The 24,145-nt window shown below is 32.3% G+C and overlaps 1 protein-coding gene across 3 annotated transcripts in view; it reads left to right on the forward strand.

Moving 5' to 3' along the window:
* The window catches only part of LOC132151504 (eyes absent homolog 2-like), a 33,728-nt gene extending 15,463 nt beyond the window's left edge, over positions 1-18,265 (forward strand). For 2 of the 3 annotated variants that reach the window (XM_059559640.1, XM_059559642.1), the window contains exons 4-16: positions 899-1,018; positions 1,105-1,221; positions 4,382-4,458; positions 4,735-4,903; positions 5,292-5,431; positions 6,120-6,203; positions 8,766-8,855; positions 12,231-12,289; positions 13,309-13,469; positions 14,851-14,965; positions 16,710-16,831; positions 16,908-17,008; positions 17,983-18,265. In XM_059559640.1, coding sequence (XP_059415623.1) covers positions 916-1,018; positions 1,105-1,221; positions 4,382-4,458; positions 4,735-4,903; positions 5,292-5,431; positions 6,120-6,203; positions 8,766-8,855; positions 12,231-12,289; positions 13,309-13,469; positions 14,851-14,965; positions 16,710-16,831; positions 16,908-17,008; positions 17,983-18,063 — 1,419 coding nt within the window. In that variant the 5' untranslated portion in view covers positions 899-915 and the 3' untranslated portion in view covers positions 18,064-18,265. The remainder of the gene's footprint in view (positions 1-898; positions 1,019-1,104; positions 1,222-4,381; positions 4,459-4,734; positions 4,904-5,291; positions 5,432-6,119; positions 6,204-8,765; positions 8,856-12,230; positions 12,290-13,308; positions 13,470-14,850; positions 14,966-16,709; positions 16,832-16,907; positions 17,009-17,982) is intronic. The other variant, XM_059559643.1, reaches the window with a different exon arrangement.
* The last annotated feature ends 5,880 nt before the right edge of the window (positions 18,266-24,145 follow it).

Consider the following 24,145-nt stretch of genomic DNA (forward strand, 5'->3'; position numbering starts at 1 on the left):
AGCAGAAAATGCAAGATAACTTGTTTTCGGAAAAAAAATCATTTTTCTCACCTCACTGACTGATACAAAAATAAACAACTCATGAGAGTCATTTATTCCTAAATTGGATTCCACTTAGTTATTCAAAATCCTTAATGATTCCAGTCTAAATAGTCAGCCAGTCATTTGCTTTTTAATTGGATTCCACTTAATGATCCGATTCTTTAACAGTTCAATTAATGATTCTTTTACTTTTGAAAAACTGATGACTCTTGGTTTTGAGATGTATGTCATTTAATCATATAAATCGATTAATACAAATCAATTAATTGCATCCCAATTAAAAGTTTGTGTTTACATAATATGTGTATGTACTGTGTATATTTATATGTATTTATAAATACACACACACACACACACACACACACACACATATATTTTCATGATATAGAGTTTTCAAGAAATATATATATATATTTCTTTTTTCAGTTAACATTTAATTTATTCAAATAACTTTTACATAAAATAAAATACATAAAATTCACTAGATATATATTTTTTTCTCTACATTTAAGTAAGTGATATATATATCTAAAACTTAAATGTATTTTATTTCCAAATAAACTTTTCTCATTTTCATTTTGTGACACTGTATTAATATAAAACTGAAATTGAAATAAAAATCTATAAATATGAATAAATGTTAATAATAAAAAATAATAAACACCTACCTCAATTACAGGTAAAATAACACTTGTTTTTAGACTGTCAGTCTTTCTGATTAATCCATTAAAAAGAACCGGTTCATTTGTTCATGAATCAGGTTGTGTTGTTTGTGTTATTGAGAACGTCACAACAGAAAGATGTTGTCCATTTATTCTTAAGCTCTGTTTGTGTAACTAACTCTTTGCTTTGACAGACCCACTGTCCTCAGTCATGGCTGCTTACGGACAGACACAGTACAGCCCTGCGTTACAGCCGGCCGGACCGTACACACCGTACACACACCACACACAGGGTTACAGCATGACGTCCTACAGTGAGTGTCATTTCACACCCGCCCTACATAGTGCACATCACTGCTGACCTGACAGCTGGTCGTGTCTCTTTCTCTCACCTGATCAGATATTAAAACAGAAGATGGTTTGAGTCATTCACCAGGACAGAGCAGTCTGCTGGGATACACGTCCAACTTCAGTGGCACTCCACCTGCTCAGACGCTCTACAGTTACTCCACACACGGTCAGTGTCTCAACCGCCTCGCAAAGAGCCACATATAAGCATTTCATGTGATAAAACAGCTTGGTAAACAATTTTTTCCACGTGGTTGGAATGGGCAATTTAGTATCCGAAATATGCATTTGGTTACTTTGTATGCAGTGAAAATATGAACAAGTGGTGGGCAGCTGACCTTTAGCCCGCCTTTCCTATTAGTGAGTGATCTTCTGCCGCAAACATAAACACTGAGTGAATTATTGCAGGAATTATTCAATAATATCTGGATTTTCCGAGCATATAAATTCATAAATATATCTAGTGGCCAAAAAGTGGCTGTTTTAATTTACATGACTGTTCAGTTACAATTTTTTTTCCATTTTCTTTAATTTTATGTAATAGACTAACTTTAAAACTTTAAAATGTCATTTGAAAAGGAATTTTGGGTTTTGAATGAATAATAGAAATAAACATATACAGATCCCCAAACTAACAGTAGTGTGCACATTTTTTAAATATATATATATATATATACTGTATATATATGTATATATATTTCTGTGATCAAAGCTGTATTTTCAGCATCATTCCTCCAGTCTTCAGTGTCACAAGATCTTCAGAAATCATTCTAGTATGATGATTTGCTGCTCAAGAAACATTTCTGATTATTATCAATGTTGAAAACGGTTGTGCTGCACAATATTTTTGTGGAAACGTGGTACATTTTTATTTTCAAGATTCTTTAATGAATAGAAAGATCTAAAGAACACAGTGTCTTTACTGTCACTTTTGCACGATTTAATTCATCCTTGATGCATAAAAGTATTAATTAATTTACAAAAAATACAAAATAAATAACACAGTCAGCCTGTCATTGCCACAGAAAAAACTTGAGACATGGAGATCAGAACTATGGCATGATGCTTGTGCAGCCATGATGGAAACTGCTTTCCGAACTCATTTATACAGTTTAGCATCATTATACTGTACAAACATATTTGACCAATCAGAATCGCATATCACAAAGGTTGTGTAATGTATCAATGAAAACTCTAGGTCATAATATTTATCTGCACGATACAAAAAATACACATGGTTTTGAACATCTATGTTGGGTTGACAGTTAGCAAAATCCCCCCCAATACACACACACACACACCTGTTCCCCATTATCCACGGTCTGGCTCCTGGCGTCAGGCGTCTCTCTCTGCTCTCTCAGGAGGTCAGAACCTTTCTCTGCTCCCCTCCACAACACGCCGGCCACTGGAGGAGTGTGTTAGTGTGATCTGAGCGTCGGACAGCAGTCAGTCCCTCTCTTCTGTACAGTCCTGATTTTGGCACCGCAGTGTGAAATTGACTGTTCTCGGTCAAGGTCAAAGGTGAAGTGGCACCAGGCACGTTTTCAGGGTTAAAGGAACAGGATTATTTACTAGTCATCATCATTTACTCACCTGCATGTCGTTCCAAAATCTGATGATGTTTCTTCCCTGGAACACAAAAGGAGATGCTTTGAAAAAGATTTGAGGTGCATTTTCCATGCAGTGAAAGCAAATAGTTGCCACGGGCTGTCCAGAGACAAAACAAGGACATCAAGGGTGAAAAAGCAATATAAACGTAGATAATAAAGTCTTATAAAGCCATATGGTAGCTTTTTGTGAGGCAGGGTTATTATTCTTTGAAATAAGCTTATAAATATATATATATATATATATACATATATATATATATATATATATATATATATACATACATATATATACATATATATATATATATATATATATATATAACCTAAAGTTTAGAAATGTTGCCTCTGAAACTAACTGCAATACGCTTAAGCATTTAAATGACTAAATGTAAATAAATAAAAATTAAAACTAAACTTAAACTAATTATAAGTTGTAATATTCAAAAAAAGGAAAAAAAAGAAAACTAATAAAAAGACAAATTACTAAAAATGTAACTACAATTACAATAAAAATGGAAAATATAAGCATTTTAAATAAACAAAAACTGTCATAGTAACTACTGTACTATAATCATGCCAAACGTGAATGAAGTGCTACAGTGGTAGGAAAGGCTTTCAGGGAATATTGATTGAATATTACTCCATTCCTCACACAAAACTGTTTTCAACATCGATAATAATCAGAAATGTTTCTTGTGCAGCAAATCTTCATATTAGAATGATTTCTGAAAGATCATGTGATGCTGAAGACTGGAGTAAAGATGCTGAAAATTCAGATTTACGCCACAGAAATAAATTATATGTTAACATATATTTATATAGAAAATAGTAAATTTAAATTGTAATAATATTTCACATTTTTTCAGATTTTACTGTATTTTTAATCAATTAAATGCAGTCTTGGTGAGCAGATCACAAGTTATAATACACAGGACGTCTACTTCCTGTCTGTCTAATTAGCATAATCAATGAGTTATTAGTGCTTTTGCAGATGACATAATATATTACATATTACAGTGATTTACGGTAATTCATAAGCGTCCCGAGACATCATTTACTGTAAAATTGTCTGCTCGTGAAATGGATGGATTTCTAATGGGTCTGGGAAAACGCGCTTACTGCGTCTCACGCTACATCTCGCCGGTCTCGTTTGATTTATAGGCAAATTCCAACAGGAGACCCGCTGTAGCATGAAATAAATAACCCCCTTCTCCGAGTGCCAAAAGTCCTCGCGTTTCACCGCTGTGGACAAAATCAGAAACACGGCCCCGGCGTTCGCCCACTTCCCTCTCTCCCCCTTTGAAGACTTTTCGCTTGCTTCCTTGGAGATTTCATGCTGTTTTGACAGAGTCATTTATCTAGGGCAGGTTTCAGAAAGCCAACGAGCAGGAATATGAAGGGAACGAGACAGAAAAAAGGGAACTAGACAGGCCTGGAGAAAGACATTCAGACTCTGAAAGTCTGATAACAGAGATGGATTTGCTCTGGGCTCCACGCTGGCCTTTCTCACCTCAACTGTTTTCGGAGTCATAAATCAAGCAGACTTTCTCTGAGCAATTTAAACGTGTCTGTATTTCACCAGCCGTCCACAAGCCATTCCTAGGCCGCTGCCTGTCGTGTTTCCTGCGCTGTGTTTGTGTTGGATCGTGCGCTTTGGAGTGTCTTTACCACAGTCAGCTCGAAGTATGCTCTTAAACTAGATTTGTGCTTCTTTTCCAGGCGGCAACATTTCTTCTGGAATTTTCCAGGGTGCAAACAGCATCACAGGCTCAACACCATTCAGTCCTACACAGCAGGTGGGTCAAATTAGGAAAAATGCCTCACACAGCACCTTCAACGATGGACTACAGCCAGCCTTGATATACTATTGAAGCTTTGCAAAAGAAGTGGCATGACTAAAATTATAAAACCATGACATTTTTAGTGCATTACAGTATCATTTGACTACCATGGTATTTTAGCCAACCATTAATGAATGCTACAGTAGGGTATAGATGGTTCAGAAATGTACAAAACGAGACAGTAGTATGTAGTAGTCTGAGATGATTCATTCGTGTCATTGTCTCCATCAGGACTTCTCAGCGTATTCTAGCTACAGCCAAAGTCAATATTCGCCATACTACAACACACACTACAACAGCCCGTACATCACAACCAGCAATATCACACCCTCAGCGATACCCTATCAGCACACAGATCATCCCGCTGTATCGACCAATCACAGCCCGGAATTACACACAGGTGAGCTCTATACTCAGAAACAATGAGATTGAAGTATATACGCAAGTATTGTTTTTATATTAGATATGCAGAATGCTTGTTAAAATAGTAAGACAAAAATATATATGAAAAATATGTTAAAGTGTTATATAATATATAAAGAGTTGGTATAGAACAGAATCACCTCCTTTAAAATAATCACATTTTGTCACTTTGCAGCCTGAAATGAAGAAGGACACAGTTTTTGTTTTATCCAGCTGGATTTACTCAGTGTAACTTATAACATCCATACAACTTTCAAGACTATTTATATTGGTATTGAGATATTTGGTTGCATGTCTGTATGTATGTGACATGTCATCACATGTGCGTGCGTGTGTGTGTGTGTGTGTGTGTGTGTGTGTAACAGCAGAGTACCACACTCCCACGAGTCCTCTGACTCCAGGAAAGGAGCAGGAAGGCGCTCCAGCGAGACGCAGCTCAGATGGGAAGCTGAGAGGCAGGAAGCGTGCCAATGACCCCGTCCCCCCTCTGGACTCTGACATTGAGGTACAGACCCAGGCCTTCACGGTGTCCCTTACACAGTGCCTTTCATTAACATTCCTGTGCTCCGTACCGCAGGGATTACGTTCACATCCAACCCAGAGTTGTGCAGTAATGTCTGGCAAAAACCTCATTCAACGCTCAAAGGAGTAGACAGTGAATTGAAACGAATTAGTTCAACCAAAATTAACATTTTGACGCAATTTACTCACCCTTTTTTCATTCCAAACCTTTTCTTTCGAACTGACTTTTAGCAGAATGTCTGAGTTAATCTTTTTCATACAATAAACGAATGAGGACTGGTCAAAAAAATTACAGATAAAAGTTTCAAAACTCTGCTAAATAATCATAACAGGTTTGAACAAAAGGAGACTGAAATAAAATGACAAATTTATGTATTCTTTGCCCTATTGATTCTATTGCGTGTAGTTCTTAATTGTGTATATTAAAATATTGATATGTGTATTTGATAACCAGACAAAGAAAACTGTCAAATGTTTATGAACATTTTCCTGTCTGTCCATAAGCTGTGAAAAGTAGCTGAACCGACTAAAATTATCAGCCGTTATTATCATATACTGTACACAACACTGAGATAATATGCAGTGTTTTGGGAGTAAATACTATTCTTGATGAGTAAGCAGATTGTGTTTGTGCTCATGCTCATTACTTGTGTGTGTGTGTGTGTGTGTAGAGGGTGTTTATTTGGGACCTGGATGAGACCATCATCATTTTCCACTCGCTCCTGACGGGGACTTTTTCCACACGTTTCGGCAAGGTACAAACCTGTTCTCCCACTCACACCAATGAACCTTACACTGCTTCAGCTTTGGAAGACGATACTCTATGTTTTATTCATTTTACTTTTTTTGTGGTGTGTGTAATTCTATGTAACAGTTTAAACCACAATATAGTAAATAATAATAATAACAATATACATATGTTTTTTTTTTCAATTTATGTATGTATATGTGTCAGTGTTTTTAATATAGAGTATATATATATGCCTTATATACTTTTTGCCTTATATGCAGCACCATTCAAAAGTTTGGGTTCAGCAAGCTTTTTAATGTTTTTAAATGTTTTTTATTATCTTATGCTCACCAAGGTTGCATTTATTTGATCTTTAATACAATAAAAACAGTCAAATATTATTTGAATTTAAAGTTACTGATTTATATTTGAAAATATTTCTAAATGTAATTTATTCCTGTGATCAAAGCTGTATTTTCAGCATCATTACTCTAGTCTTCAGTGTGTCACATGATCTTCAGAAATCATTCTAATATTCTGAGTTGAGTTGTTCTGCTTCATATTTTTGTGAAAACGGCATGTAATTAAAACAAATCTTTTGTAAATGTCGTTACTGTCACTTTATCAATTTAATGAATCCTTGCATTCAATGCATCCTTAAAAAAAAATCCTACTGTCACCTAACTTATCCTATACGTATACGTATCCTATACAACAGAATCATGTTTGTTTGATTTTAATCCATTTAAAGCCCTGAAAGTTAGCAGAAGTCCCTTATTATCAATTTATCATAATAAATACATATATTCCTCAGCTGTAATAGAGTAATGTCATCAGCAGACAGTAAATGCGGAAGAACTAAATGAACAGTGAAAGATATAATGACGCTCCTTCAGCTCCAGACTTGCTATTTGGCCGCTTTGATTTAAAAGACGGCTCATGAACTTTCTAGGCAATCTCCAGGCAGCTGATGAGGAAACAATGGTCATGTTTCTTTCTCTTGGCCCACAATGTATTTTGAATTCCCACGATCCCTTGCGGATTTGACGTGACACATAAGAGACTCTGAGAATCGCCTGGCCGTCTCGAGTGTGCAGATCTTTGGACTTTCTTTTTGAGGACTGCAGAAATGTTGCCGTGACTAATGTGTCTAACTTCAGCTTATTACTGCGGCAGGAATCCACTGGAGATATCAAATCAAAGAAAACGTCCAAATGAAACTGAATTTGGGCTTGAGTTAAATAAGAACAAGTTTCGATGTGTGTCATGACAAAGCCGCTTACGGTCAAAGAGCCGCGATTGCGTTGGCTCAGATTTCACATCTTTAAGTAACAGGATATTTAACTTGCTTTTTTTTTTATTCGTGCTTTATGTCAAAGCTATAAACCCACCACTGTAAACAGCCTGTTTGGGCTGATTGGCCCACAGCAAGACTCGACCTACTGAATACAAAACCTTTCACGGTGATGACAGACGCCCGCTGGCTGAAGGGTTTTTAAATGTCAGAGGTTATTGGAGGCTCTTTTCCATTAGGATGTTATTTATCCTTGATAAATGTGTATGTACACATTACTTAATGTCTGAATATGCACATACATAAGTCTATGTGTATTTTTTTCTCAATTAAAAAAAATAATAAATACATAAATGAGTATGTAAATGAATATATATTATTAATTTGAATATTATAATTATAAAATATTATAATTTAAAACAAATGAAAAATTAATCAGAAATAGCAATATAAAAATCATATGTAAAAATGTTTTATTTTAAACAAATATATCCGAAAAATGTACTGGTATATATAAACAATTAAAAAATATAAGTGATACATCTTTGTAAAATAAATATATTATTGTGTGTGTGTGTGTGTGTGTGTCCATTGGTTTGAAGGTACATATAAATACACACATGAAATAAAGTAAATTTTGATAGATTTTCTATTTAAAAAATACTTTTACTTCAATCTGATTTGATCATATTTGCTATATATTTACAATAATTTTCAAATGCTCTTTGGCCCAAATTGTTTTTTTCTTCCTAAAATCCAGTCTCAAAAGTTCAGTCGTAATCCTAAAGTGGTGCATTTATTATTCTACGCTTGACTACCACCTGTAATAAAGTCATCCATGCATGATGGCAGATGACGGGTTATTATCTTCATTAAAGCAGGACCGACTCGCAGCTCCTGTGCTGACAATGATTAGCTGTTACGCAGTTAATCTGACACTAACCTCTGGCTGACACATGCAGCTTGATCCAATGCCAAACCGAGGAGTTAGCGGCTAGTTACGCAGCTGCCATAGAAACAGAGCGCACAGTGGCTTAGCTGGTGTTAGCATAAGGCTTCACCTACAACATGAAGAGGATAAAAAGAGAGAAAGAAGAATAGCTGTAGTTTGACACGCTTCTGATTGAAAGCACAATGACTGCGCTGAATTTCAACATTCTTGTTGGTCAAAAACCTGTTGCACCACACGCTCCTTCTCTCAGTGAGATAATGTAATCATCACCTGTCACTTCTGTGGAAAGTTAAAACCAGCTATGAAAACTAATTTGACATGCTTTCTATGCTTTGATCCAGGACTCTGGCAAGGCTGTTTCTCTGGGCTTGTGGATGGAGGAGATGATCTTCAACCTGGCTGATTCTCGTCTGTTTTTCAACGACCTGGAGGTGAGCAAAACATCAGAATCAACCAAATCACGTAGGATTTAATGCCAAACACACTTTTTTTAGACTTCAGCATTAGACGTATATTTAAATAATCACAAAAAATGGTGCCAATTATAAAAATACAGATACATTTGAGTTTAATAGAAGAAAGAATGGAGAGTGATATGTATGGAAGTTTGTTTCCACATGGGATGAAAATATAACAAGAAAAGGTAATTATCTCATAATTCTCAGAAAAAAATTAAAGATATAAACTCAATTGCGACATTCAAATATAAAATAAAATAAAAAGATTAAATCTTGCAACTAACTTTTTATTTTAATTCATTTGGCCTTTAAAAAAAAAGGAACTGAACTCGGAAACTGAACGGAAAAAACTCAAAACTTTTCCTAATAATTAGTATTTATAACTTTTTTTTTAATAGCTCACAGTTATTAAAACTCACAATTCTTAATGGGGAAAATTTATAACTTTATAACTCTTTATGGTCTGAATTGTGAGATATAAACATGTATTTACCTTCTTATTTTATATATTTTCCTTGGCAGAAAAAACTTCTATAGATATGAGACACGAACGTTGATGGTTACTTCGTAAATAAAAATTATTTTACGCAGAATGTTGTGATCGGCCAATCAGAATTTAGAACTCTTATATTCTCCAGTAGAACACCTGTCAATCATAAAGCTCTACGTATTCCCCATTCCTCATGTCTTCATTTGGTAATTATTTTTGCTAATTTGATGCCATTATGACAGCAGTAGTCTCTCTTGCATTATACATTTTCTACAGTATTTAAATTATTTCCCTGCTGTTTTTTTTTTTTTTTCGAACTCCATGTGACAAAAATATGAGGAACAAATCATGTGTCCTCGTGTTTTTGTGACAGCTGCAGAAAATGGCTGTGCTGTTTGTCACAAATATGCAAAGAAACAGCTAAATAATTCATCAAAAAGACTAAATTATAAATATGTACACTACCATTCAAAGGTTTACAAACATTTTTAATAGAATTTAATAAGAACTTAATTCAGCAAGAAATCAGCATTAAATTGATCAAAAGTGACACTAAATATATTTATGTTTCACAAGATTTCTATTTAAAATTAATTCTGCTCATTTGAACTTGTAATTCATCAAGGAGTCCTTAAAAAATAAAAATATTCTGCAGCACAACTGTTTTCAACATTGATAATCATCAGAAATGTTTATTGAGCAGCAAATCATCATACTAGAATGATTTCTGATCTTTCTGATCTTGTGACACTGAAGACTGGAGGAATGATGCTGAAAATACAGCTGCGCATCACAGGAATAAATTACATTTTAACAGATATTCCTATAGAAATAGTTTCTTTTAAACTTTAATAATATATCACTTTTTCTTACTGTATTTTTGGTCAAATAAATGTAGCCTCGGTGAGCATAAGAGACTTCTTTCAAAAATATTAAAAAGATTGCAGACTCCAAACTTTTGAACAGTTGTGTATATAAGGCAAAATGTATATTTACGGTTGGGTGGTATAAAATATCTATTAGTTATTGGAATTCAGTACTGTTTATGCATTAAGGTGCATGAGCTGACAGTAAATGTGTGAAAGACCTGGGTTTGCCCTCTGCATGCAGAAAGGAGGGATTAGATTCTCTAAAAGCTTGGGAGGGGGTGCTGCAGAAACCCTGACAACACCTGAGGTCTTAATTAGGGGTGTGTGGCTGCCACTGAAAAGAAAATTTGTCCCGGGGAGGAACAACAGCCCACGGGTGGAGGGAACACACACCATTATTTCTTGAGCAGGATTTAAAGACGGCCCCGTCCGTCTCGTTCTGTTTCTCAACAGTCCAAGGCATCACTGAACATTCAAACACTGAGAGTTCAGTCTGTTCAAAAGTGTCAGCTGGGAAACAAGATCAGCCGCGGGCAAAACAACTGCACAGGGGTCAGCAGCTTAGAAAAAAAAAAGATTGATAAATTGTGTTTAATGGCCTAACTTGACCATTTAATCCCTTTAATTAATTAGAAAAAAACTCTCTGGTAGAGAGTAGCAGAAAAGGTCAAGAGTGAGAAGCAAAATATTGGTAAATTTGAAATCACCTCTGTAAATAATAATAAAATAAATAAATGAATAAATCGTAAAAGCAGTGGAATTATTTTATTATTGGATGTTTTTTAATTATTGATTTTCACTAGAAAAATTCAGAGAAAATGTAAATAATTGTTTGATAGACGAGGTATCTGAGTAGCAGAAACTTTATAATGAAATTGGTGATTGAAATTAAATTAATATTTTTATGCAGCAAAGATACATTAAATTGGTTAAAAGTGACACCGAAGACATTTATAATGTTTAATATATATATATATATATATATATATATATATATATATATATATATATATATATATATATATATATATATATTCTTTTATATATACATTTAATTTTATTGCAATTGTTTTAAATCTTTCATTGATTTTGATCATGTTTTATGAGAAAAAATAAAATAGAAATATAGTAACTGATGTAACTGAGTAGCAAAAGTTTTCTTTGTGAAAATAAATTAAGATTTTTATTCAGCAAGGACACATTAAATTGTTTCCAAAGATTTTTTTATTTTTTTATTTTTTTATTTTTAATCAATTTCAAATAAATGCTGTTCTTTTGAACTGTATTAATCAAAAATCCTTAAAGACAAATTAACAAAAGCAGTGTATATTGTTTAGTAAATATATATATATATATATATATATATATATATAGTAAAATATATATCGATCTTTTTATTGATTTAGATTTATTGTATTCTAGCAATTGTTTTATTCACTTAATTCAGTAATTCAAGAAGTCAGTGGGAAGTCGGCAACAACATGCCATGTCATGATATCATATAATGAAGTCATATCTGTGAAAATATGAAAAACAACAGGAGAGCAGAAATGTGTTTTGTCAGTGAAGGCTGAGTAATTGTTTTGTGAATCTGAATCCAAGTTTTTATCAAATTTACATGTGTTGCTAAAATAGCAAGGAGAAGCACACAAGATAATAATCTCAAGTAAAGAGCAGACATTCAGCTTATGCATCGCCCACCACATTTACAAACCCAGCCAAGACAAAAGAGTTAATTAATGTCCAATATTGGTTTTAGATGGTGTTCTAATATTTTACTCTCCGGCGTTACAGGCGTCTTCATGTCTTGGGTCGCGGTAGCCTGCTTTTGCTTTTTTGTTGTTCGTCTTTTTTAATATTTCACTCTTGTTCTCACCATCGTTCCCCGAGACTCGGAGACGGGTGAACCTGTCTATACTCAGTACATCACTTTACACGGCTGTAACATATATCCGCCTCATGCATATCCGCTTTCCTTTCATTTCCCAGGAATGTGACCAAGTTCACATCGATGATGTGGCTTCGGATGACAATGGGCAGGATTTGAGGTATGTATGACTTTCCTTCATCTTGCGAAGCGAGCAACAGTATGAGCATTTCCAATAAAACAGACATTAAGTGCCATAAAAGGGTCCTGTTCTTCATGCCACTGACATTATTGAGTATTAAACATTGTTGGTTTTTATCATAGTTTTGAGGCAAGCCCTCGCTCTGCTTCCAGACTTTTTATGATGGACATTAATCACACCTTTATGAGCATGTCAACAGAGTTATTAAAGGAATAGTCCTCTGAAAATGTCATTATTTTTTCATTCTAAACCCTTATTAATACTCCAAAAAAAGCACCATGAAAGCGGTCTGTATAATTTAGTGAATATCTTTTATTTTATTTTAAAATTTTTTATTGATTTTTACTGAAAATATTTCAATTCACTGAATTTATTTTTGTTAAAAATGTTGTATTATTTAATTACTATGTACTGAAGGTATATTAAAAAAGCAGCAGGAATACTTTTTCAAAAAGCTCTGTAAGTACGAATACTCCAAAATAAGTACCATAAAAGCAATATGTATGTCTATTAATTTAATTAATTGTAAAATATTTTCTACTGAAATATACTTTATAATTATTTATTTATTTACTTAATGTGAACTGATGCTGTACGATAGCAGGAATATATCATATATATATATATATATATATATATATATATATATATATATATATATATATATTTCTATTTCATTTTTACATTTTGTTTATTTTAAAATATTTTATTGAAATTATCTTTTGTTTCTTTTTCAATGTATTTATTTACGTACTTAATATGAACTGATGCTATAAAGGATAAATAAATAAATGGCACAATTTTCCTTTTTAGCTGATCTATTAAACATAAAGGCATGCTGACATACTGGTTATTATAGTTTGATATCACAGTTTGTAGGCAGACTCTCGCTCTGCTTCCAGACATTTTACGATGAACATTAATCACACTTTTAGGAGTGTGTCAGGAGGTGTAGAGCGGATCTGAAGCTGACAGTATGTGTGTGTCTGTACTTGCAGCATGTATAACTTTGGCACGGATGGCTTCCAGAGCCCAGCAGGTGGAGGCACGCTCTGCCTGGGCTCAGGTGTTCACGGCGGGGTCGACTGGATGAGGAAACTCGCCTTCCGCTACCGCAGAGTCAAAGAGATCTACAACACCTACAAGAACAATGTAGGAGGTGAGAAGAGAACACCACAGCATTCGACACCCTGCTTTCTGCTTTCACAGCTGTGAATACAAGCATGACTAGGTCCTGAAATGACTAGTACACAACAGATAGATTTTGTTCTCAAATCTGATTGGTCGAACATGTTTGAAGTCATTGCAAAATAGCTAAAGTACATGCACCTGAAGTCTTTTTACGGCCATATTATTGCATCAACCATAAACACTGTGTGTGTGTGTGTGTGTGTGTGTGTGTGTGTGTATGTGTGTGTGTGTGTGTGTGTGTGTGTGTGTGTGTTTATATATGTTTGATGTTTATTTACCTTTATTTATATAAATATGAATTGGGTGTTTTAGCTATTGGCTCTTGCGTGCAAGATTTTACAAAATAAATACAGACCAGTAAAAACTAATTCACAATGAGGGACTGTTGTAGTTTGTGATGTTCTCATACATTAAATATTTAATCTGTAAAATTGTAAAAAAAAAAAAAAAAAAAAAAAAAAAAAAAAAAAAAAAAATTATTATGGATTTTCAGTTCTTTAAAAAGAAGCACAAATAAATGAAGGCATGGTAAAAAGTTTACAATGAGCTTTTAATGTGACCTTTATATTTAAAAACTTTTTTATTATTATTATTAAAATATATAATTAAAGATGATAATAAAATAAGTAGTAGTAGTATTTCTAGAAATTATCACTAAATATGATTTACTATTAAAATATTAAATATCAAATTATTTATTGTACATCATGTTAGATTTTTATTTGTTATAAATAAAATAAAATAAAGTGCTGTAGTTCAAGAAATTATTCTTAAAAAGTTCAAGAAATTATTCTAATAAACAAATTATATTTGTACATTGTTAGAATTTGTTGTAGATTTTTTATATATAAAATAAAGTGTTGTAGTTCAAGAATTATTATTAAATGTGATTTAATATTTAATTACTGAGAATAAACGAAATTATGTATTGTAGATCATGTTAGACTTCTTTTTTTTCTTTTTCTTTTTTATGTTTTAAATAAAAAATAAAATAAAGTGCTGTAGTTCAAGAATTATTATTAAATATGGTTTAATATTAAATTATTTAAAATAACCAAAATTATTTATATTACATATTATTTATTATGTACATCATATTATTGTTGTGGTTATATTATAAAAACTACAAGTCACTCAAGGCTTTGTGTTACACTGGTTGTTTTTTTTTTTTACTTATGCCACATTGTTTTGAGCCAAACAACTTTGTAAAATCACAGTAATTCATGGCCAGTTGGTGATGTTTCTTATTGCTATTTTTGGATTTTCAGAAACAACATTCAAGAATATGTTTTGTGCATTAAACTTCAGTTCTTGAATGGGTTTTGTGTCTGCTGATCATTGTTCTGTAGGTTTGTTGTGCAGTCCGAAGCGGGAAGAGTGGCTTCAGCTGAGGCGGGAGATGGAGGTTTTGACGGATCTGTGGCTGACGCAGGCACTGAAGGCCCTCGCTCTCATCAACTCCAGGTCAGTACAGCCGCTCGTTACAGGGATATTCCATCTTAAATAAACGCGATGCGTGAGTGTTGTAGAGTTCAAGAGCAGAAGCTCATTTCTGTGGTAACCGAGAATCTGGAATATTCCTTCAACAATAGACTTATTTTACAGCAAGTTACAGCAGTTTTGTGTCACTCAAACATAATGGGTTTTGGCGAGCAAAGCACACTGTCAACATGAGAGACTGAAGACACTGACAGATGATGATTCATACCACTTGATTTGCCAAGATATTTCTGTCTCATAACTTTTAGTGAACACAAAAGTGAGGTTCAGGAGAACGTCTGAGCTGCTTTTCTCCATACAATGGAATCAACATAGTGACCAGAGCCTGTCAAGATCCCACGAGATCTCACAATTCACACTTTTCTTTCACCTCTGAATTGCACGTTTATCTTAAGCACTTTATATCTTGCAATTATGAGTTATATTTCACAATTCTAAGTTATATTTAATAATTATGAATCTTACTTTGGAATCATGAGTTTATATCTCACAATTATGAGTTTTTCACAATTTACTATTTCACAATTCTTTTTTAACTCGCTTTGATCTTGCAATTAAGAGTCTTTTTTGCAATTATGAGTTTATATCTCACAATTTGGATTTTTTTTATCTCATAATTCAGATTTTTTTATCTCACAATTCAGATTTTTTTATCTCACAATTCAGATTTTTTTATCTCACAATTCAGATTTTTTTATCTCACAATTCAGATTTTTTAATCCCATAATTCTGAGTTTATATCTCATAATTCTGAGTTTATATCTCACAATTCAGATTTTTTTATCTCACAATTCAGATTTTTTTATCTCATAATTCTGAGTTTATATCTCCTAATTCTGAGTTTATATCTCACAATTCAGATTTGTTAATCTCATAATTCTGAGTTTATATCTCACAATTCAGATTTTTTTATCTCACAATTCAGATTTTTTTATCTCATAATTCTGAGTTTATATCTCACAATTCAGATTTTTTTATCTCACAATTTAGATTTTTTTAATCTCATAATTCTGAGTTTATATCTCACAATTCAGATTTTTTTATCTCACAATTCAGATTTTTTAATCTCATAATTCTGAGTTTATATCTCACAATTCAGATTTGTTAATCTCATAATTCTGAGTTTATATCTCATAATTCTGAGTTTATATCTCACAATTCAGATTTTTTTAATCTCATAATTCTGAGTTTATATCTCACAATTCAGATTTTTTAATCTCATAATTCTGAGTTTATATCTCACAATTCAGATTTTTTTAATCTCATAATTCTGAGTTTATATCTCACAATTCAGATTTTTTTAATCTCATAATTCTGAGTTTATATCTCACAATTCAGATTTGTTAATCTCATAATTCTGAGTTTATATCTCACAATTCAGATTTTTTTTCATCTCACAAATAAGTTTATATCGCACAATCATGAGTTCACAACTGAGTTTATATTTCGCAATTGAGTTTGTTTCTCACAATTCTGAAAAGGTCACAAAACTGAGATAAGTCGCAGTTGCTTTTTTTATGGCAGAAATAATCTTCCATAAGAAATAGATGCGAATGGAAGCCTTCATTCACAAAAATTTTCCTATCAATCAAATATTTAAATGTGTATAGAGAAACTAAATCCAGACCAGATTTTTATTTATGGCTGCACTTTTATTTCAAGAATCATTTTCATGAATGAGTTAACTTACAGATGTTCCCTTTCTCAGACCGAACTGTGTGAATGTGTTGGTCACCACCACGCAGCTGATTCCAGCGCTCTCTAAAGTACTTCTGTACGGTCTTGGAGGAGCTTTTCCCATCGAGAACATCTACAGCGCCACCAAAACAGGTTTGCAGCCTCTTCATACACTGCATTTCAGCAGTTTTCCTGATCTAGAAACTGAACTGTTAATGTTGTGCTCTAGGTAAAGAAAGCTGCTTTGAGCGCGTGACTCAGAGGTTCGGTCGGAGAGCCGTGTATGTGGTCGTAGGAGACGGAGTCGAGGAGGAGACGGTCGCCAAGAAGGTATGAAGGAATAATGCCAAACAGCTGAATTAGTACTATAATGCAGAATGGTATTCAAAATATATTTAATATTACTGGTATTGTTATGTTCCATGTCAAGAGAAACATTGCATCTTTTCATTAGCAAAATACTAAGTGATTCCAAACAGTTTTTGAGAAAAAAAAAAAAAAAAACATGAACTAATTTTAAAATAAATAAATAAATAAAGATACATACACACACACACACACATATGCATATTATTTTAATTTATTATATATTTTAAATTGTAATTTGATGTGCATTTAATATTATTCAAAGTTATTATTATTTTTATAATAATAATAAAACGTAAAATATTAAAACGTGATATTTATATTCAATTATATGTTAGAATCATTTTTTTTTTTAAATATAGTAATTTTTATTAGAGTAAGCATTTATATTATTCAAATTATAATTCAATAGATAATATTATTTATTATTAGATATTGTAAAATAATTTTAATTATATTTAATTATGTTATGGCTTATTTTGTTTTTTAATCTTTTGTAATTATTTAAATATATTTTTATTGGAATTTAATATATTTTAATATTAATAGATTTTTATACATATTTTTTATTTATACAAATATATGTTATATTTTTTATAATTATTCTTTTTTTTTAAACATTTTTTTTATATATATATAATTATCATATATACTGCAATTCAAATCAAGTTAATATTAAAATGCATTTAAACAAATAAAATTATGTATTAAAGTCAATATTCTCTTCAAAAGCTATCCAAATCTTCATTCTCAAAACGCTTTTCAGACAGTAATAAAAAAAAAAGTTATTACGTTAACTTTTTAACTTTTTAACTTTTAGTTAAAACATAAAATATATAATATGACCTATTAAATTATTTGACTTTTTCTGTAATTTCATTACAATCTTTAATATCATCACCCTTGACAAATAAATGGTACATTGTGATGTCCTGCAGAAGAACATGCCGTTCTGGAGAGTGACGTGCCGGCCGGATCTGGAGGCCTTGAGTCATGCACTTGAGCTGGATTACCTCTAGAGGGCAGCATCTGCTCGTCTGCCGAGAACTGCAGGACCAATCAGCAGGGAGCACCAATCTTACTGGAAAATTTTGCTTCAAATCAATCCAAGAAAAACGCTTTTTTTTCACTCTTTCTCGCTCTCCACCTGAGAGACTCAGCTCTTTCATCCACTCGCTTTTCTTTACAACAGCACTGCACTGAAAACAGACCCATCGATGAACTGATTCAGAAAGTCTGTGTTCGGATTACATCCTATCATACTACTCATACCATTTCTGCAGTACACAACATATATACTGTGCACAGTATGTGTATTTTCTGTTTGTGCAGAAACCCAAATGACAATGGAACACGATGCATGGATATCCCAAAATGCAATGCACTTGAGTTTTTACATCTCATCTCTTTGGACTGCCAAAAAAATTAAAACAGTTCCCACCAAAACCGGATTAAAAATGCAAAATAACTATTTTTATTTCTGAGATGATAATTAGAGGTCATGTGACATTAATTCAGCAAACTACTGTTTGATATGTTTATCATAATGTCTGCTATTTTTATATTAAGCAGTATGCAGTGTAAAGTGTGCAGTATGCTGTAATGTTTGTTAGTATTGCTTTCTGAACATAGCCGTTCTGAAACAACCCATTTTACAGATGAAAAAAGAGATTTACATTTCGTTAAGCATGAAATCATATGCATATCCTATTAAATTGAGTGAATATTGCACCATACATAAAATTAATCATTAAATAAATGTTAACTGAATTAAAATAAATTTAGACCAAATTAAGATATGTGCTGTTAGAAAAACATGTTTTATACGAGTACAGAGTTCTGCAAATCCACTTGTTTGAATAGAAAACCCATGAAAATTACTAAAGTATTTTAGCAAATGAAACTGCTACTGGTACTAAAAGGAAAGACATGATTAACTTATGAATGTCAGTGTCGTGTGAGTCTCTGACTTGTTTTCTTCCTGTGTCTCTGACGTGTGCCTGGATCTTCATGTGGTTTGTTACTGATGTATATTTGTTACTGTGCTGAAGTTGATGTACTGTAGACTGTATGTGCCGCTCTGACCTGCATGTGCTCTTCACCACTGCTTCTGTTCGCTATGATTTGTATATAAGGTTTCGTTGTTGATTATTTCTGGGCTTATTATAATAGAATAAAGATAAATTAATTTCATTCACAAGTTTATTTCTTAAAGCGTTATTTGCCTCGTGTTAAGTGAAATACACCACTGCGGAAAACTGTTACTTTGTGTTTTTAAGAGCATTAATATAATATATATATATATATATATATATATATATATATATATATATATATATATATATATATATATATATATATATATATATATATATATATATATATATATATATAATAGAAACAAATACTTAAGTTAATATTTTAAAATATAAAAAATTTAAAATGACTAATATTATGCCTTATTATTATTATTTATTTTACATTAAGTAATGTGACTTTAGAGTGTAATGTGCTTCACTTACATCAAAATGCAATGCCAAAAACCTTGATCCTAAGAAACAGCTTCATTTTCTTCCTGCAAAACATTATTACCAATTTTTTCTCGTTTTATTGTGTGGTTAAATATGGTACAGACAAGAAAGCAACAACAACAAAATAACTTTTCAAATATCTGCTCATTTTCTGTTTCCATGTAAACATATTTATATATATATATATATAGTTTGACTACATACATATTAGAGCTCCAGCTTGTGTATGAAACTAAATACTGTTAGTCCAGGATTAAGAGTGGGAGAAAATTTTGGATTTACAGTTAATCAGATAAAATACATGTCATAAAATAAAAGTCATAGCAATTAACACGTTTATGACAGTCTATATCTAGTATATCAGCACTCCAAGTACTATATTATATTATATTATATATACATTTTTTTTTTTTTTGGTGACACCTGTATTATGACTCGGAAAGAGTGTAACTGCTATAAAACAAGCTTTGCTTCCATATGCTGGAACTTCAGCTCAATAACATCGCCTTATCTTAACAAGTCCTAAGTGTATTTGTTCAAGAGCGTATTTTTAATGGCCCTTGCTGACACTTTCAGCATCAGTCTGCACATGTTGATGTCATTGCAGAGTCCGTGCCACATAGTAGAACAGAGACACTCCGGTAAACACAAGCTCTTGTGTGTTCAGCGCTTATTTGATCGGCTAGTGTTGACAGATCATCCCTAATGCTCGTAAAGAAATGTTTGGATGAGTTACTCCGAGATCAGCGGCCCCTGTGACCCCTCGCGCCCTTGAGTCAGTTTGATCTGAGAGCAAATGTCAATGACTCACCTCACAAGTTTGTTTTTCAGGTGAAGGTGTAGCGGAGAGGTTATTCTGTTATCCTTTTATGATTAAAAACCATCAATTGATGTGTAATATATGGCTTGTGTAATATCTTGCTCTATGTAATATAAGCAAAGTGAGACTGATAGTGAGTCAAAACCAAAAACAGCATCTGATTATCTGATTAAGACGAGGAATACAAGGAAAGAGAGACACTTTTCTCATTCATTTCTGTACAGAGACATATCAACATTTAGTATAATGCTTGATCAATGATGATTTGAACACTTTGTTCATTCGTTAGTTTAGTCTGTCATTATAATAACTAATGTGAATGTCACTGGGTTTAGAGCAACACTCACACGTGTTTGCTAGAGATAATATTAACTTTGAACAACTGATTATTTACTTTTGTAAAGGTTCATTTTATTTGTTCCATAGCATTTTAAATGTTAACATTAAAATACAGATATTTTAAATGTTTTACATTTGAAATGTATTGTAATATAAATAGTGACTGTATTAAAGTAATTGTATTATAAAATTATAAACTGATTTTTAATAATAACAAATACATTTTAATATAAACATTACATTTGAATAATAATTTATTACAGAATTATATAAAATAAAAATAAAAGAATATAAGACATTATTAATTATTAAAGTAAGTACAAAATAACTATACGATAAAATAAATGAATTTATAATAACAATTATAGAATTACACGTGATTATACAAACATATTCTTTTTATAAAATATATTTAAAACAAATATAATAATTGTAATAATAGAATATAAATAATATAAATGGCATGAAATTGCAAATATTGCACATATTGCAAATTCCACTGCATTTTAACTGTATTTTTACCGTTTTATTTTATAATATATCAATCATTTATATTGAAATTAAATCTAAAATCACATTATATGATTTAAAATTGTATTGTAATATAAATATGTTTTATAAAATAAAACTGTAAACAAACATAATTCAGTAAATATATTTAATATGAGTATATAAATATTTGTATAAAATAAAACCATTAACAAACCTAATTCAATAAATATATTAAATATGAGTATATAAATATTTTTATAAAATAAAACCGTAAACAAACTTAATTCAATAAATATATTAAATATACGTATAATAATAATAAATACTTATTTAATAAATTATAATACAAAAAAAAACTAAATATGAATAATGTTAATTAAAATATAAATATTTAACAAATGTGTATCAACTTAAATATTTAGGGTCATATAACGTAAGATGATAATATTTAAAATTCTAATGCAATTTATAATTACAATACAAATCATAGAATCAAATAAATATAAATAATAAATGTATTAATATTACATCATTAATGATATTTAAATATATAATTTCATATAAACTACATGACTAAAATAATAACTGTAATAACATAATATAACTTGTATGCAATTGTAAATATATATCAGAGATATTTAATTTAAGGAAACTTTTAGAATGAGTTACTACAAGGAGTTATTATTTGTATTATTCTATTAATGTTATTCTGAACAGCCAAATTACACCAGACACGTTCTCTATATAAATGTCTAAATGTCTCATTTCTTTGAAGACAGCTGTTTTAAAAGGCATCCTTCACTGAGCCTGAACGTCCCTTACGAGCTCAAAAACAGCGTTTTAACCCCACACCGACTTGAGCTTGTTTATTGATTTTGTCCCAGCGCCCACTAATAACGGGGGATCAGTTTTGCCATGAACCACATCATGCAAAGCTCACGTAATCAAAGGCACACACTTACACAAGTCACTCGCTCAACCCGACCGTGACTCACGAATTATTTGTCATTCAGCATTCAGAATAACAAGTTTAGGGCTACGAAGTCTACTTTGTTCCAGAGTCCATCCGAAAGAGACCTTGAGGAGTCGTTTCAGAGAGACACGGAGGGGAAACACAGAAACACGGCACGCAGAAGGGACTGTGACCTCGAGCGTCTGCTGATTACGCAGCCACACGCCATCAACATGTATAACAGCAATGAGTTCACTCACTCTAGTGCCCTTGATGCACTGATACAGCACTTATCACCTGCACAATCCACACATCAGCTTTTAGGGACATTATTACCTAATTAGACAAAGCTGTACACCTTCAACCAGGGGCGGATCTACCGGGGTGGCATAGGGTGGCAAATGCCACCCTAAAAGAAAGCCTTGCCACTCCTGCTTCCACCCCAGTTGGCAGCAACGAATTAACAGTTATGGCCAATTTGAACATTTACGAGCGAGAATCTCCAATGTCCGACTGCAGTGACTGCTGCAGCACGAGAGAACGACAGAGCGGAAAAAGACTGATTTGTTTAGAAAACTAAAAAAAACTGCGCGCGAAGCGAGGGAACCAGGAGTCGCGAGGAGACACAGGAGGAAAGAGGTAAAAATGGATCTATCAAGAAATGAAGCTATAATGAAAGCACAGTGCTAGTTACTAGTTAGTGTAACTTAGTCTAATACGTGATACGTTGCCCACTTTTAAAAAGCGTGAATATACATAACAACTTCGTTTTGTGTCAGAACTTTCACGTTCATTCATAAATTCACCCCGTCTGTGTTTGCGAAGCAACACGGATTGAATCACGGAATTCAGTCACAAATATAACTTGCTGTATAAAGCAGATCGTCACGGAATTCGGCCATTTTTAATGAATAAATCAAAAGAAGGGCTATATGTTTAATCAAAACTCGATATGCACTAGTGTCTTAAAGGTGTTGTTATACAAGTCATGCTATACTACTATATAATGAGCGCTCAATATGTGCTGTACTACACACACACACACACACACACACACACTGAAGCACGCGCGGTGTTTTCAGCTCTTCACTATATTAACACATGATGTAGGCTACACATGTGCACAGCGCACTATGAGAGGATTTCACCATTTCATTTGACTGATCTGAACTATCTACATTCATTCGTATCGTATACACAGATAGAAACTGCAATGTCTTTACGACAACCTGTCAAAATAAAATGTTGGTATAACTTGAAGAAATTTAAACAGAAATATATTACTATTGCACAGTAGAGTATGCTATACTTCAAGTAGACCTAGCTAATAATACTAATAATATAATAGTTAATAATAATAGTTTATTAAAAAAAAACACAGAAACTCTGTCTAGAATCCACCTCTACAAATGTCTACAACCCACCAAAATAAAAGTTGGTCTAACCCAAAAAAAAATAATAATAAGAAATTGCACAGTAAAATATACTTATTTTAAACTTATTTTATACGTTATTTTAAAGGAATATCACACACGTTTTCCTAGATGTTTTAATTTAAACTTGCCAAAACAATAACACCATATTTTTCAAAAACAATTTCTAAAATTACATTTGTATTTGTATAATGTTTATTATTATTGTCAGCTAAACAGTTTGCTTCCCCTCTCACACATCTGCCACTCATCACCTGTGTCTTACCCGAGCGCCAACCTTCCGCTCCAATAAGGAAGTGACTAAAACTGCAATTCATCGACTGGCCGCTTGAGGCTGGCTGCAAAAGGGAGTCAGTCCCATAGACTCCCCATGTTAAAATGCCCAACTTTACAGCTGGAAAAAACATGTTTACAGCCTGGTTCAAAAAATGATTTTGGTCTAAATAGCTAATTTTGCCCTTCATGACAACTGTGAGGGGGTTGAATTTTTTTTATAACTCATCCGTTTAAACTATATTAAGACTTAAAGTTCTG

This window comes from Carassius carassius, chromosome 10 (genome assembly GCF_963082965.1).
Source record: "Carassius carassius chromosome 10, fCarCar2.1, whole genome shotgun sequence".
Classification (NCBI taxonomy): Eukaryota; Metazoa; Chordata; class Actinopteri; order Cypriniformes; family Cyprinidae; genus Carassius; species Carassius carassius.